Here is a 17,841-nt window from a genome sequence, read left to right on the forward strand (position 1 = left end):
TTTTTCACTCCTTGGTTTGATCTGGAAAAATTGTATCTTTCAAGCCTTCACATTTACACAACACCCATCCTCTGCTACCATTGTTAATATGTACTAGATGCTGTGGTATGAAGAGGCAAGAGTTCAGCTCCTTTTTCACCAACACACCTTTAATGGTTCAAACTCACTCTGCACAGAACTCTACAGATCATCACAAGCTCCAGAGTCCACCTGAAGCCCCTTTACATATCAGTGTCAATCATTGAACACTTAACATAAATGAGACAATCATTGAACACTTAACATAAATGAGACAACTAATTGCAATGTCTCTTAACCCATTACTTAACATCTATGTCTGCCTTAAAAATATCTAAAGAATATTATATTACAGAATAGTGCTAGGAAATGTTCAAAGACATAATAATAACCTTTATTAGTGTCACAAGTAGGCTTATGTTAACACTAAAATGAAGCCATTGTGAAAATCCCCTCGCCGCCACACTGCGGCGCCTGTTCAGGTACACGGACAGAGAATTTAAAATGTCCAATTCATCTAATAAGCATATCTTGCGGGACGTATCAACGTAATACACAAGGCAATCTCTCGTTTGCTTCCTTTCTCATCATGGTCCTCAGCATATTTCGCCCCCTTAAAGCAACACATTGATAATTCGGCTTCCATACTGAGCTCCGGTTAAGGCCATCTCTAGCTTGGGATCTTGCATTATGGCTATCCAGCTTACCTCACAGCAATTACTTACATGCACCATCCGATTGCCATTTTAGTAACCCAGCTGAGCCTGCTTTTAAGTAAAGTGCAGGAAAGGGTTTTAGGATGGTGCGAAAAGACATTTGCAGGAGTATGAGGAAAGGGACAAGCTGAATTGCACTTTCAGAGACTGACATGGACTCCACAGATCAAATGCCCCCCTCCTGTACTTAACTATTGCATAATTTTGTACTGGTAAATGCATGTTTTTGAGGACTTTGTTTAATTTGTCAATGTTATGCAAATTTTATTTCCATTCCATATTGGATTATATATCTGCTCATCCTACATTTATGAACTTTAAAAAAAGAAACAAGAAATGCTCTTATGCTCTATAAAATCTTGTAATCATTTCTCCTGGTGTTTAGGCTTCCATCGAAGTTATAGCACACCATCTGCTCTTCCATCACCAAGGGAGATTAAAAGAAAGAATGTTTCAAGCAGGTAATGTTCAATGCCAGAAATTTCTCAACATGGTTTCATTTCCATTCATTTCAACTGAAGAGTTATTGTTGATTGCATCTGTGGAGAGAGAACAGACCTAACATTGTGTGTTTCGATGACTTTGGCAAAGCTGGAGAGAACGGGAAATAGGAGGAGACTAACACTGTTGTGAGAAGGGGGCATGGAGCAGGAGGGCTGGATAAAGAGCCAACGATATGTGGCCGTGTCTCCACCCATCTATCCAGCACACTCCTCCCTACGGGGCTTAATGACCCATTTGCATCCATTTAGCAGGCCAGCCCTCCGTGATTCTCCGGTCCCCTGGGCGAGGATTATTACAGGTTTCACCAAACATGAGCCTGACATGGTGGTCCTCGCGGTGGGCCAAGGGGGTAACTCAGGAAGTTGCCCCAAAAGTCCATCCGATGCCCCCCCCCCCCCCCCCCCACAATGCATGACCAGTTCACCCTTCCTTTAACATTCCCCCCAAAGACCCCCTCAAGAGAACACCTAGAATATCCCTTAATAGGGAGACCCCTCCATGGACCGCCGTACAGAGTCCCCCTAAGTAGAGGAGACCCCCACGGGGACTTCCCAATAGAGGGACCCCCAGAAAAAAAGACCCTGTCTGGATGCTAGAGAGCAATCCAGTCAGGGACAGTGAAAAAAGGACTGTTGTAACATTCACCTGGAAGCACCATGTGTCCATTGCTGGACAGAGAGCAGCTGTGATGTGTGTTTAGACCCCTCAGATCCTGTAGCTGCAAGCCATTCATTTGTTTCTAATAGTGGGTGTGATTGACAGCTTCCACAAAACTGCTGCAGCCTTGCTTCATTCATCTCCCTTCTAAGTGATGAAACCCCAGTTTTTACAAATATTAATCACATCACAGAGCGGCAAATGCATTGCAATCACACGCTTGAGTGACTGGAATGCGCTTAATGTTTCAAATAAATTTGTATGATGAGGGATATTGAATTGCTTCCTGATTTGCACTCCCAGGGGGAACATAAATTGGTAGCAATTCTCCTCCAGCAGGAGAACATAGAGCTGGATTCTCCAGTCGGCGGCGCTGAAATCGCGTTCAGCGGTTGGCCAGAGAATCAGAGTCCCCGACCAAATTGGGGCCGCCGCTGCTTTTGTGATGCGCCATCCACTCCAAAGCGGTGTACTCGCCAAATGTCGCATCGATGGCCTCAAGACATTGCTTGAGGCCCACCCCGGTGCTCCGCCCCGACCGGCCGAGTTCCCGACGGTGTGGGTCGCATGCGGTCCCATCTGTTGGGAACTCGACGTAACGGCTGCGGACTCAGTCCAACTTCACCACAGTCGGGGGGAGGGCCGGTCCGTGGGCAGGAGGGGTACCTTATTTTGGGGGGGGGGGGGGGCGGGTCGGCAGGCAGCCTCCGTCATGTAGCACGGCCCGCCATGCGCATGCGCGGCCATAGACCCGGCTATTCTCCGGGGCTCATGGCCACGGACCTGGCTATTCTACGGGGGTGTATCAGCAGCTAGAGCCGGGTGCTCCACTATGCTTGGCTGCTAGCCCCCAGCCAAAAGGGGAATCGGTGACCGTTTTATGCCATTTCTTCTGGTATAAAACTCCGTTCCCACGCTGGCGTGGGGACATAGCCCCAGAATCAGGGAATCCAGCCCAGTCTCCCGAATGGGGAATGTCGCCCACAATGTGTTGTTCTGTGGCTTGCAAGTACAGTTTGTAGATTACTGCTAAACGAGTTCACTGTTGCCATTTTCATAACTATATTGGAGATATATTTGTTTATAAAGTAGTTCATGAAAATTTCTCATTTCATGATTCATATGTTTTATGAGAAGAACTTCTAGTTTGGGGATTCAGCTTTAAATGTAAGATAATAATAGAAGCACTTAGTTTGGGAGCCTGGTAAATAGATCTAAAGTAATTGCACTTAATAGCCTGTGTTTATTTAATAAAGTCAGAACTGAAAGGTGGGAAGATGATTAACAATAGTTGGTTCTTTCTTCGCTGGTTAATGGAGCCAATGAGTCTGGTGAGATTGTGATTGTAAGTTATTCATTTGGGCCCCAGAATCAAAGCGACGTTTTGGATGGTAAAGTTAATTAGTTTAGATCTTTTTTTGTGACCTCTCAGGTGTGCCATATTGCCATGGTGACTTATTGTAGGGAAGTAGTTTGGTTTGGGTTTATATCTGTGATTCCTTTCAGAATCAGGCTATTGCAGTTGGAGCCCAAAAGCAGCTTTGAAACAGAAAAAGAGAAAGCTGTGAGCACTTATTGGGAACCTTGATACATCTTTGAGACAAGAAGATGGAGAATTTTACAAGGAGCTAGTGACCAGTATCAAAGGTCGATCAGACACCAGGGACGGGATTCTCCGATCCCCCCCGCTGGGCCGGAGAATCCCCGAGGGGGCGGCGTGAATCCTGCCCTGACGCCGGCTGCCGTATTCTCCGCCGCCGGTTTTGGGCGGGGTCAGGATTCATGCCACGCCGGTCAGGTGCCGTTGGCAGCGCACCCCCTCGGCAATTCTCTGGGCCCCCGATGGGCCGAGCAGCCGCCCGTTTTTGGCCAGTCCCACCGGCGTGGATTGGACATGGTACCACACGGCAGGACCTGGCAGGTAAGTTGGCTGGTGCAGCCCTCGGGGGGGGGGGGGGGGGGCACGGGGAGATTCAACCCCGGGGGGGGGGGGGGGGGCACGATGACCTGGCCCGCGATCGGGGCCCACCGAGCTGCGGGCAGGCCTGTGCCATGGGGGCACTTCTTCCTTCCGCGCCGGCCCCTGTAGGGCTCCACCAGGGCCGGCGCCGAGAATACACCCCCCTGCGCATGCGCCAGAATACTCCAGCCGGTCTGCATATGCGCGGAACCACACCGGTGGTACTGCGCATGCGCTAACATGCAGTCCCTTCGGCGCCAACCCCTCTGATGCCGGCCTAGCCCCCGGAAGTGCGGAGAATTCAGCTACATCCGGTCAGCCCGATGCCGGAGTGGTTCGCGCCGTTTTTGACGTCGGCGTCACGCCGATTGCGGAGAATCGCGCCCAAGTGTATTTTCTGTTTTTGTAGTCACGGAGTGTGAAAAGCAAAGAAGCCCATGCTTGAGCTGGACTGTCCACAAACTTGAGGTTTTAAAAGAGAATTAGAAGGTTCACCTAGCCAGATCCTAGTGTAAGGACCCCCAAAAGCGCCATGCTCGGAAGATAGAAAAAACACTATGACAATAAAAGTAAATTCCTGAGAGCTGTGGCACATTTCGATTTGGTCCCAGGAAACGTGAAGGAACCCTCAAGATCCTGTAAAGTGCAGGGGATCTCTCTCGAGTGGAAATACATGCAAAATGGGAAGTGGTCTGTTGAGATATTGGAATTTAAAATCTAAGTGCTTTTAGAAATATAAGCCCAAATTTTCACTCAGGGTGGAGTGCACAGAGATGATAGAATTCCTCGCTTCACCAACCTGACCTTTAAAATTAGCAGCCTGAACATCGGACTTTCAAACAGGCGGGTGGGGGCTAGATCAGGTGAGCGAGCTGGGAAGAGCTGAGCTGCCAGGTATAGAGGTGGGCTGGGTTCAAAACTGCCTTTGGGATCCAGCACGGTGTCTAATGTATATATATAGCCCTCACCCCTCCCCCCACGTTTCCCATGCCACTTCATGTCACCCATCAACGTCACCATCAACTCCCCACCAGCCCCAAGTTATGCACCCCAAATAACCCCTATGGCCCTTAATAGCACCTGTTAGCTAACTTATTGCCAATTCATGTCAACCCATGCCCCCCCATCCACCACCCTCTGCCCTTATACCTACAATGAAAACTCGCCCGCTATGCGCCATGGGGAGGCCTCAGGGTTCATGCAGAAATCCACTATAGGGAGGCCTCACGGTTCATGCAGAAATCCACCATGGGGAGGCCTCAGGGTTCATGCAGAAATCCACCATGGGGAGGCCTCAGGGCTCAAGCAGAAATTAGATAAAATAAAGATCTATTATTTTAAGTGTCTACTGCATATTGGAAACTTCACTATTGAAGTAAACATTCTCATTCACAAAACCCATTTATTATATTTACATTCTTCCAGCTAAATAAAATAAATAAATAATCTTTTATTGTCACAAGTAGGCTTACATTAACACTGCAATGAAGTTACTATGAAAAGCCCCTACTCGCCACCTTCCGCCGCCTGTTCAGGCACACCGAGGGAGAATTCAGAATATCCAGAGGTATAGTCCCATATCACTAGTCATACTACCAGTAAATTGTCCCACCCGCACCGGACTACCAGTCATGGCTGGACGCCCAAGCACCCCCCTCCGGTTCCTTTCTCAACAAGGGGTGAATGTGGTAGTATGACTAGAGGTACTACGGTACCTTGGAGTGTGAGCTACCATTGGTGGAGAAGGCTCGCTGCTAATTGGCCCAAGTGTTTGCTTTTCATTGGTCGGGACGTAAGGTAGCTCCGCCCAATGAGGCGAGGTATAAGAACCGGTGTTTCCCAGCAGCCAACCTTCTTTCTATACTCGAGCTGCTGGGGAAACATCTTGTAGATTAAAGCCTTCAATTCGGACTACTCCTTCGTTTCAGTAGTTATGGATCGCGCATCAGGAAGGAAGGTCATTGATGAAGCAGCTGAAGAATGTTGGGCTTAGGACATTACTCTGAGGAACTCGTGATTTCCTGGAGTGAGACAATGACCTCCAACAACCACAACCATCTTCTTATGCTGTGTATGACTCCAACCAGCAGAGAGTTTTCCCCCCTGATTCCTATTAACCCCAGGTTTTCTCTGGCTCCTTGATGCCACACTTGCTCAAATGCGGCCTTAATATCAAGGGCAGCCACTCTCACCTCACCTCTGGCGTTCAGCCATCTGTCCACATTTGAACCAAGGCAGTAATGAGGTGTTGAGCTGAGTGACCTAGGCAGAATCCAAACTGAGCGTCAGTAAGCCGGTTACAACTAAGCAAGTGCTGCTTGATTGCACTGTTTATGACTCTTTTAATCACTTCACTGATAATCGAGAATAGGCTGATGGGGTGGCAATTGGTCAGGTTGTATTTATCATATTTCTTGTGTACAGGACATACCTGGGCAATTTTACACACTGTTTTGTAGATGCCAGTGTTGTTGTTGTATTGAAACAACCAGGCTAGTGGTGCATCAAGTTCTGGAGCACAAGTCTTCAGTACTAATGCCAAAATATTGTCAGGGCCCATAGCTTATGCAGCATCCAGTGCTTTCAGCCATTTCTTGATATCACGTGGAGTGAATCAAATTGGATGAAGTCTGATACGTATGATGCTGGGGAACTCCAGAAGAGGCTGAGATGGATCATCCACCCAGCACTTCTGGTTGAAGATTGTGAACGTTTCAGCCTTTTCTTTTGCACTGAAGTGCTGGGCTCCTCCATCATGGAGGATGGGATATTTCTGGAGCCTCCCCCTCGAGTGAGTTATTTAAGTATGCACCCATTCACAGTTGGATGTGACTGTATTGCAGAGCTTAGATCTGATCCGTTGGTGTGGGATTGCTTAGCTCTATCAGGTTTGAAGGGCTGAATTGCCGACTTCTGCTCCGAATTCCTATGTTCCTATCACTTGCTGCATATGCTGCTTCACATGTAAGTAATCCCATTTTGTAACTTTACCAAGTTGACACCTAATTTTTAGGTATGCCTGGTGCTTCTCCTGGCTTGCCTCCTGGACTTTTCGTTGAATCAGAGTAGATCTCCTGGCTTGCTGGTAATGGTACGATGAATTTTCCGATATTTTTTCAAAATCTCGGTCCCGGCAAGAAATCCAGGGATAATCTCAGCAGGAAAACTCTCTGTATATTCCACCTTTTCAACAATTTTTTTTCCATGTGACACCTTCCACACTTGTGGCGGCTTACCTCTGATTCGCTTGCCACGATCTCTGATATCAGTGAGGCACTCCTTTTAAACATAAGTAGTGGGAGGGCAAGGAAGAGTAAGAAATGAAAGGCACCTAGTGGGCACAGGTGAACCTGGGCACGAGTAGGGATAGGTCACCATATCTCTTGTAATATAGCTCTTATATTAAACATCACTTTGTCCATCCATACAGTTCCTCTACGATGTCATGTCGTATTCAACAAACCCCCACGCTAACTCGGTGCTTCCTCCCTGTGCAGTGAGAGAATGGCAGAACTATGTCTTTCCCACAATGAAGACCCAGTAAATAAACACCGCTCCTGGAGCAAGCCCCCAGCCTCAACCCCCCCCCCCCCCCCCCCCCCCCATCCACAGAAGGCTCCCCTTCTCCTCCATCAACTCTAAGGCCTCTCATGTCTGCCAGCATTCTCTAGTTATGAGGATGCCAAGGGCTGAAAATATATAACGGGTCTGTCCACCTTGTCAGTATGTGGGTAAATACACCGGGGACCCCTGACCTCAGAGGAAGCAGTTCCAGCTGATATGCATCATTCAGGCTCCCTGGGCCCCTAGATCACTCCGTTCAGTGGGAGGTCTCGGTCAGGCAGGAATCAGACATTTCACAACAGGATAAGTGATCATCATTATCCTGCAGCTTTCAGCCAATCACTTTAGCAGCCTGCTCAGAATATAGCCACCATTATGATGACCTCCCACAGGCACCACAATTCCAAGAGGATGTCAGACACCATAGAGGGAGAGGTTTTCACACCCTAGCCTTGGTCATCCCCAAACTGAGAGGCTATGAGGGCATCTCTAGCCCTGCACCCCATGCGGGCTCTGAGCATTGCCCTAGGTCCTTCTTCCGCTCCCTCTGCAGGTAGCCCCTCGCTGCCTTCCTCCGCTTCCTCTGCAGGCAGCCCTTCGCCGCCTTCCTCCTCATCCAAGAAGATGTGGCACTCCTCCATCTTCTCCTGGTCCAGCTGTTCGCCTCTCTGTAATGCCAGGTTGTGCATAATGCAGCAGACCACTATAATACATGACGCTCTCTGGGTATTATATTGGAGAGCTTCCCCCGGTCCAGCCACCAGATCCTCATCCTTAGCAGTCCAGTTGCCTGCTCAACCAACACACCCATTAACTAATGAGCCTTATTGTCACGACTCTCAGTGGGTGTTTGGGGCCTTGCACAGGTGTCATCAGCCACCTGAGTGGGTACTCTTGGTCCCCTGAGGAGTCATCCCTCCAGCTCTCAAAAATGTCTGGGATCTGCGAGCTCTGCACGGTGTAACAATCACAGACACTCCCCGGAAATCGGCATACACTTGCATGATGTGCATCGCGTGGTCACAGACTATCTGGATGTTGTAGTTCACAAATGGCACCCCATGCCACCGTGCAGAACCATGTGGTGCAGTTGAGGACACCCTGCACCTGGGTATGCCTGTTCTGCAGATGAAGCCCATTGCTTACCTGACATCCTGACTTACCTGGTGCAGGTTCATGTTGATGTACATGTGGCCCCTCATAAATAGTGCTTCTGTGACCTCCCTTATGCACGGCTTACTGTGCTGTGCAGCCCTGAAATGAGCCGTTGGCATAGGTTCAGAGCGGCAGTGACTTTCAGAGCCATAGACAATGGTCTGCTGCCAGTCCATGTTGGTGCTAGCTCTTGCACCACCTGGCAAAAGTGGTCCACTGTCTCCCGGGACAGTTGCAGTCTTCTCCCGCACTGGACCTTTGACATCTGGAGATCGGAATTTCTATGGCAGTATACCTGTGGCAGGTCATGTCTTCTCTGAGGCGCCACCATCTCTGGCCCTGCTTCTGGAAGATCGATGGGCCTTGCCTTCCCTTCCTCTGCAGGGTGCTGATTCTGGCCATGAGCAACGGCACGTTGATGTCGCTTCCGCTGCTCGATAGCAATCAGATTTGCCAGCGCGACTGGCTCCATGATTCTCACGAATCAAAAACTGAAAGGAAGAGACCATCAAAGTGAACAATGAGGAGTTCAGACAATGCCGTGACCCTCGACTCTCTTCAGATCTGGGACATCCACCCATGCGCATCCGCTTTGGGAGCGCCTTTCCAAGGAACTCCACTCCCCCCTCTGCCACACAATAGCCACTTCCCCAAAGTTTATCCTCCCCACTCCATCTGAATAAAGCGCCTCGATTCGCGAGCGCCTCAGCAGTCCACATGCCCCTCTCAAGGGTGACATGTGAGGGCAGTTGAGTGCATTCACTGGACCTGCGTTTTAACCTCACGGGGGATCGTGATGCTCCCACCCATCATCTCCTGAATGGGGTGATTAATGAATGCCTTCATCATAACACCTTGCATTGGGGGCCACATCTTTGTTACCACCCTGTTCTGGAGATGTGAGTATATATTTTTAGTTTATTGACAGCTCAACAATACAGTAACATGCAGCATAGTCAGAAAAACCCATGACATGTCAAAAGCAGTTACAAGATACAAAAACCGTCAGCACACACACACAACCACCCCCTACCCCCAATGGCAGCCCCACATCAGCGGAAAGATGCTCAACGAGCAGCTCAGACCACCGGAGAAGGACCTATACAGGGCACAATGTCAGAGACAGAGAGAAAACTCCTCCTCCCCCATGAAGGGGCCACAATTTATTCCAAAAAATGGTAACCCCACGTCGGTGGAAAGACACCCAAACGAGTAGCGCAGACCACAGGGAAAGGACACACAGATACAGAACCATGGCAGAAGAGAGAGGGAGTCTTTCACCAAACCATACAGAGCATATCAAAAGACAAGGAACAATGCCACCAGCTGCCGAGGCAGTGCCCCCCCCCCCCCCTCCCCCGGCCGCAGAGACCCACATAGGTGGAAGGGCGCTCCGAGCAGCCCGACTCACCAGAAAAGGTCTTGCTGACACGGGGTAATGGAAGAAGGAAAGGGAATATCCCCACCCCTACCAGCATCGGTAGCGTGCACCAAAAGAAAACATTTTAAAAAAACAGCAGAAACATAGCGAAGACACCAGCCTAGACAGTAGATGAAAAACGGCACAAATATACTAACAAGCATATGAGAAAACATTAAAGGACTATATGCAACAGTACAAAGTCACCAGTGATTGACATGGCCTTCCAAACTTCAACTAAAACAGTCATTATTTCACGGAAGCAGCCAACAGCCTTCAAAGCCATGTCATTACAGCCTCCAAGGTGTCCAGTTGAGGTGAGCCACCACCTCCCTCCTCCTGGAGTCCCAATGTCCGGTCACCTGCTCCAGCCAGCCCCCAGTCCAGGCCACAAAAGTAGGAGCGGTAGGAACAACACATGGCTTCCAAACATAGAAACTGTAAACAGTCAGCAGTACAAACAAAGGCAACATCAGATGGTAAATCAGTTCTCCAAACCACCAGCATGTTGAAGTTATCTCAGGCTGCCGGCCTTCCTCACCAGCAGCAGAGCACCTGACTTCCTCCCTCTCCTGCAACAAGGCATTCAGTTGAACCAGCCACCACCCTTCTCTCCTCCTTCCTCCAAGAGTCAGTAGCAGTAGTGTGGTGATAACCACTGTAGATATGTGTACTTGCAGTAGGGGGATGTATGGCTGTACCTGTAATACAGGTTCCTCCGGTAAGCCCCTGCTGGCTAGCTCCGCCCACAGGGAGCTTGTGTATAAATATGCGTGTGAGTCACTCAGACCCTAGTCTACAGTTGCAGCCGGAGGAATAGCATCACACAGCAATAAAGCCTCAATTGTACTTGTCTCTCGTCTTTGAGTGCAATTGTTAGCGCTGTGTGATTTTCCGTTCACCATGGACATCAGAATCAAGCCTGACCGTCTGCAGCTGGATCCGTAGCCGCCTCACGCCAGGAAAGACTTTGTTCACTGGCTTGCAGTCTTCGAGGCCTACATCTCTTCAGCGGACCCTCCCCCGACGGAGGCTCAGAAAAAGCAACTCCTGTACTCGAGACTTAGCTCCAGTGTCTTTCCGCTAATTCGAGATGCGACTGACTACACCAGAGCTATGGAACTGCTCAAGGAGAACTATGCACAGTCGATGAACACCCTGTTTGTGAGGCATCAACTCTCTACTCGCGTCCAGCAGCCGGGTGAGTCGATTGAGGACTTCTGGAGGTCCCTTGTACCTCTGGTACGAGACTGCGACTGCCGGGCCCTCACAGCCATGGAACACTCTGACTTACTCATGCGCGATGCCTTTGTTACAGGCATTGCATCGGACCCCATCCGGCAACGACTGCTGGAAGGGGCCGCCCTCGACCTCGCGGCCACAAAGACTCTGGCACTTTCAATGACGGCCGCCTCCCGTAGTGCGCGTCTTACTCCGCTACCCGCTCGGCCCACCCGTCCTACCCCTCGTGGACCCCGCAAACGGCACCCCAGGCCCACCCGTCCTACCCCTCGTGGACCCCGCAACCGCCCCCCCCCCCCCCAGCAGCTGCCCCCCCCAGCAGCTGCCCCCGCGCACTGTACCTGCGCTGCTCGCCGCACCGCCCTCCCTGGGGGTCCCCACTGTTACTTCTGCGGTCAGCAGAAGCACCCCCGCCAACGCTGCCCAGCCCGCACCGCAACCTGCAAAGCTTGTGGCAAGAAAGGCCACTTTGCAGCGGTATGTCAGTCCCGGACGGTTGCCGCTATCGTGCCCCTGTTTCCCTTGCCTCAGCCGATCGCTCAATGGGCCCTGCCGTCCGCTTCCCCTGACCCCACGTGCCGCCCTTTTGTCCACCGCCATCTTCTCCCACACAGGTACTCCAGACGCCGCCATTTTGTCCTCCCCCGGGACGGGGCCACGGGACACGGGTCGCTACCACTCCTTGTCGGACTCATCTGACTCGACCGCCAATCGCCCTCTACCCGCCTCCGTTATGCTCAACCAGTCGCTTCCTTGCAACCTGGCACCCTCTTCCACATCGGTGCTGGTCAATGGCCACATGACTTCCTGCCTCATCGACTCCGGGAGCACCGAGAGCTTCGTCCACCCGGACACAGTAAGGCGCTATTCCCTTGCGGTCCATCCCGCCAACCGGCAGATCTCTCTCGCCTCCGGGTCCCACTCTGTCCCGATCCGGGGTTTCTGCCTGGTTAAACTTACTGTACAGGGCGTGGAATTCGACCGTTTCCGTCTGTACATTCTCCCCAACCTCTGCGAGTCACTCTTACTAGGCCTGGATTTCCATTACAATCTCCAGAGCCTCACCTTCAAATTCAGCGGACCCCTACCTCCCCTCACCGTTTGCGGCCTCACAACCTTCAAGATCGAGCCTTCCTTACTCTTTACCAATCTGACCGAAGATTGCAAGCCCGTCCAGCGGCTGCTTCGGGAGGGTATCATCGAGGCCAGCAACAGCCCTTGGAGAGCCCAGGTGGTAGTGGTTAAGACCGGGAAGGAGCACAGGATGGTCGTGGACTACAGCCAGTTCATCAACCGGTACATGCAGCTCGACGCGTACCCCATCCTCGGCTACGTAGTCCAAAACGGACTACTGGGGCCCGACCCCGAACGCATGCGCCCCTCATAGAGCTTCTACTCCCCCACTGCCCCAAGGCCCTCAAATGCTGCCTTGGGTTCTTTTCTTATTACGCCTAGTGGGTCCCACAATATGCGGACAAGGCCCGCCCACTTATCCAGTCCACACATTTTCCGCTCTCGGCCGAGGCACAACAGGCCTTCGCCCGCATTCGATCTTACATAGCCAAGGCCGGGATGCACGCAGTAGACGAGACACTGCCTTTCCAAGTAGAAAGCGACGCTTCAGATGTCGCACTTGCCGCCACGCTGAATCAGGCAGGCAGACCCGTGGCATTCTTTTCACGCACTCTCCACGCCTCCGATATTCGACATTCCCCTGTTGAAAAGGAGGCCCAGGCAATCGTTGAAGCGGTGCGGCATTGGAGGCATTACCTGGCCGGCAGGAGATTCACTGTCCTCAGTGACCAACGGTTGGTAGCCTTCATGTTCAACAACATGCAGCGGGGCAAGTTCAAGAATGACAATCGGTGGAGAATCGAGCTCTCCACCTTTAACTATGAGATCTTGTATCGCCCCTGCAAGCTCAACGAGCCCCCAGACGCCCTCTCACGAGGTACATGTGCCAGCGCAAAAGTGAACCAGCTCCGTGCCTTGCACGAGAGCCTTTGCCATCCGGGGGTCCCACTCGCATGTACCATCTAATCAAAGCCCGCAATCTGTCCTGTTCCGTCGAGGAAGTACGGACAGTCACCAGAGACTGCCAGATCTGTGCCGAGTGCAAGCCACACTTCTACCAGCCAGATCGCACGCGCCTCGTGAAAGCGTCCCGCCCCTTTGAACGCCTCAGCGTGGACTTCAAAGGGCCCCTCCCCTCCACCGACCACAACACCTACATCCTTAGTGTGGTCGATGAATTTTCTAGGTTCCCCTTCGCCATCCCATGCCCGGATATGACGTCTGCCACCGTCATCAGGGCCCTGGATTCCATTTTCACCCTGTTCGGTTTCCCCGACTACATCCACAGTGACAGGGTATCCTCGTTCATGAGTGATGAGCTGCGTCATTGCCTGCTCAGCAGAGGTATTGCCTCCAGCAGGACGACCAGCTACAACCCCCGGGGAAACGGGCAGGTAGAGAGGGAGAATGGGACGGTATGGAGGGCCGTCCGGCTGGCCCTACGGTCCAGGAACCTCCCAGCCGCTTGCTGGCAGCAGGTCCTCCCTGACGCGCTCCATTCCATTCGGTCACTACTGTGCACCGGAACTAACAGTACACCCCATGAACGTGTTTTTGCCTTCCCTAGGAAGTCTACATCCGGGGTGTCGCTCCCGACGTGGCTCACGTCTCCGGGCCCGGTCGTTCTCCGTCGGCTGTCCGGCACCACAAGGCGGAACCCCTGGTGGACAAAGTACGCCTTCTCCACGCCAACCCTCAGTCTGCCTATATGGAGTTCCCCGACGGCCACCAGGACACAGTCTCGCTCTTGGACCTGGCTACCTCAGGTGCCGATCCCATGCCCACGCCTCTTTTCCCCCCCGCGCCACCCTCCTTTTCCCCGGCGCCCCCCTATTCGTCCCCACCAGGTCCATCCCTCGTCCCCCTGCCCACACTGGAGGACCCGGAAGATTTCGGCTCGCTCTCGGAGTCACCCCGCCAGCAGCCAGCACCAACACTGCCAGCACCTGCACTGATGTCGCCACCACAGCTACGCCGATCACAGCAGAACATTCGACCGCCGGTTCGGCTCAACCTGTAACCTGCTAACCGCATGGACTCTTGGTTTTCTTTGTTTGAACCCTTTTGTACATATTTCAACCTTTGTATTATAGTTACACGTCACCCCCGCCGGACTCATTTTTACAGGGGGTGAATGTGGTGATAACCACTGTAGATATGCAGTAAGGGGATGTATGGCTGTACCTGTAATACAGGTTCCTCCGGTAAGCCCCTGCTGGCTAGCTCCGCCCACAGGGAGCTTGTGTAGAAATATGCGTGTGAGTCACTCTACAGTTGCAGTCGGAGGAATAGCATCACACAGCAATACAGCCTCGATTGTACTTGTCTCTCATCTTTGAGTGCAATTGTTAGCGCCACAAGTAGTCCATCAAGCAAGCAGAAAGGGAGGCAGGCAGTTGTTAAATGCAGCGTCAGGCTGAACCCCAGGCTGCCAGGCCTCACCAGCAGAATATTCCGTCTCATCTCTGTCTCTCTCTTTGCTTGGTCTAAAAACCATTCCACCTCATCGGGCTTGATCTGACGCTTGATCTCAACTATTTTGATTAACTACACAATTGGAGACAATCAGTGGCACATTGATGCATTGCAATGCTGACTAAACTGGCATAATTGACTTTTCAGGGAAGGGTCAGAGAGCTGATTAGGTAACTGGCTTCCCCTTGTGGCAGGCGAGACACACCTGATGCATGTGAAGACTGCAATTTTCAGTCAACTTCATCTTTGAAGGGGACTTCCAGGGTGGCCATGGAGTTGAGTGCTCACACATTTGGTGGCTCCTGCTCAAGGTGGATTTTCTCGTTCTTTCCCCAGCCGAATGGTGTGGTATTTGAGGGCAAAAGGTGTATGAGTGCCCAGGGAAGGTAATACTCCTCTGGTGAGGTTGGTGTATGGATCAGTAGACGAGAAGTGCCACGAGAAAGAGAAGCAGTTGGAGCAGTAAAGTTTTCATGGTGCGACACAGATGAAAATGGCAGAGGGCACTGCCCGCCCAGTGATCAACAGAGCAGCTGGTGGAATTTTTAAATAACTAATTCCAGCAGCAGAGGAAAGAGGCCTTGGATGATTTGTCCACGGTGTTGGCAGCGATTGAGCGAGTAGAGCAGAGGCAGGAGGCTCAGGGCCTGGCGATCCAGAAGATGGAGGAGTCAGTGATGGAGCATGAGGATCAGCTGACCTCGCTGGAGACTGAGATGGGGATGCTGTTGAGCATCCAGAAGAAGTTGAGAGAGAAATTGGAGGACCTCGAGAACCACTCCAGGAGGCAGAATTTAAGGATTGTCAGGATGTCGGAGGGCATTAAGGGAGCGGAAGCCACAAAATATGTAGCGAGCGTGCTGAAGAAGCTGATGGGAGAGTGGGTCCTTTGATAGCCCCTCGAGGTGAATCAGATGCACAGGGCGCTGAGGAGGAGGTTGGAGGCCTGGTTTGGCTGCCCTCCGGGTGGGGAGGATTTGGTGGTTACAGGTGTGTGCGACGGGGAATGGTGCCGGGGCACAGTAGTACCTACTCACCCTGGCCACTCTGAGGAGGTTGTGCAGTTTCTTACGGCACTGCTGACCGGTCCAGACGATGTTGCTTGTAGCACTTTTGGCCTCTGCCACCTGACCCCAGGCAGGGTGAACGGAGGCGGCTGGCAGCCTCCTTCCCTGCCGCGGTAGAGGGTCGCCTGCCTCTCCTCTATGGCTTCCAGCAGGGTCTCGAGCTCGGTGCCCGTGAACCTTGGTGCCACTCTCCTCACTGCCACCTTGTTGGCTTAGATGGTGTGTGTGGGGAGTTAATTGTGTATATGGGGCTTGAGTGTCAATCAAGAATCCGGCGAATCCGGCACCATTTCACATTTAATCGATTGTGTTCCATGTGGCAGCAGTGCTAGCCCCTTAAGGCACCTGAATCAATCCAGGTGCGGTGCCAGTTTTGCTTTCCTAGAAGTTCACGAATACTGCCCTGCCCTAGTCTCAGGAACGGAGAATTCCGCCCTTTGTCTTGCTTCTTCTATGTAATTTTGGGGTTTTTTTGTTGCTTTTCTGTGTATCTTCATACTCATTTTATGTTTCACAATATCTTAAACAGACCTTGGACGTCATTCTCCGACCCCACACCAGGTGGGAGAATCGCAGGAGTGCCGGGCGAATCACGCCACACCGCCCTGGCACCTGCACGCAATTCTCCCACCCCCCCAAAAACGGCGTGTCGCGTTTCGCAACAGGCTGCTCGGAGAATCGCTGCTCCGGTCGAGCGACGATTCTCCAGCCCGGACGGGCCGAGCGGCCTGCCGAACCCGACCGGTTCACGCCAGCGCCAACCACACCTGGACGCTGCCGGCGTGAACAGCGCGCGACCGCTGCGTGTGGGGCCTATGGGGGGCGGAGGGAGAATCGAGCACCAGGAGGGTGCTCAGGAGGGGTCTGGCCGACGATCGGTGCCTCCCGATCGTCTGGCCGGTGTCTCTGAAAGACACACTCCTTTCCCTCCGCTGCCCCGCAAGATCAATCCTCCATGTCTTGCAGGGCAGCGGAGGGAAAGACGGCAACCGCGCATGCGCGGGTTGGTGCTGGCCAACTTGCGCATGCGCGGGTGACGTCATTCAGGCCCGGCGCCCGAGATTGACGCGGCGCCGCTCCTAGCCCCCTGGGGGTAGGAGAATAGGGGGCGAGGAGCGGCCTCCGACGCTGGAGTGAAACACTCCGGGTTTCACTCCGGCGTCGGCACTCTGTCTCCCTTTGGGGGAATTTTGCCCCTTGTCTATTCCCAAATGCTTGTTTCTTTCACCATTCATTTTGACAAATGAATGTCTGCGTAACAAATGTTGAACTGTTTGATTATATGACATGGGAGAAATTTTGGGGCTAAAGCTTGTTGCGCCAAAATCCTTGCACAAGTACTGAAATCAGGCTGTGTAAAGCGGGCACTGATCCACTACAGTAAAAATTAAGATTCACCCGTTGGTGACTTTGGTAGAGAAAAATTTTGCATTCCAAAATTACCTGTCACTCTAAGACCTTTCTTTATAACGGATGAATAAAATGTAGAAATTGCTGACAACATACAGCCTGCTAGCTTGCATCTGAGGAAGGAAAAGACAGGTTAGTGTTCTAGGTGAAAACATTTGAGCAGAAAGAATATGTGCATTGTTTTAAAAGACAGTTAATTCTTCTTTCCTTCCACTAGTATATGCCAGGTATGTTTCTATTAATATTGGTAACTATGGAAACTAGGCATGATGATTGACTACATTGTGGTGAAAAAGAAGGGAGATGAAATAGGAAACGGATCTATTTTATAGATAAGAGAAACAGTAAGGAGGAAAGATAGCTAAGACAAGAAAAGGAACAAAAGTATAATTAAGACTCAAAAAGAGTAAAGAAATAGAGGAAATTCATCAAAAATAATTGACTTACTGGCTGCAAGAATATAAAAGGCTTTCAGACGTCACAAATCATGATGGTACAAGATCTACTTCACAGATAAAAATCTATTCAGGTTAATTATTCAGAACAATTTTCATACCCTAAATGCCAATTACAATTGCT

At 51.4% G+C, this 17,841-nt stretch overlaps 1 protein-coding gene across 5 annotated transcripts in view; it reads left to right on the forward strand.

Annotated features, from left to right (window-relative positions):
* LOC119974729 (CAP-Gly domain-containing linker protein 4-like) overlaps positions 1 to 17,841 on the forward strand; it is a 513,643-nt gene that overhangs the window by 453,007 nt on the left and 42,795 nt on the right. For all 5 annotated transcript variants that reach the window (XM_038813915.1, XM_038813928.1, XM_038813946.1 and 2 more), the window contains one exon: positions 1,120 to 1,195. In XM_038813915.1, the coding sequence (XP_038669843.1) occupies positions 1,120 to 1,195 (76 nt within the window). The remainder of the gene's footprint in view (positions 1 to 1,119; positions 1,196 to 17,841) is intronic.

Source organism: Scyliorhinus canicula, chromosome 1 (genome assembly GCF_902713615.1).
Source record: "Scyliorhinus canicula chromosome 1, sScyCan1.1, whole genome shotgun sequence".
In the NCBI taxonomy this organism is placed as follows: Eukaryota; Metazoa; Chordata; class Chondrichthyes; order Carcharhiniformes; family Scyliorhinidae; genus Scyliorhinus; species Scyliorhinus canicula.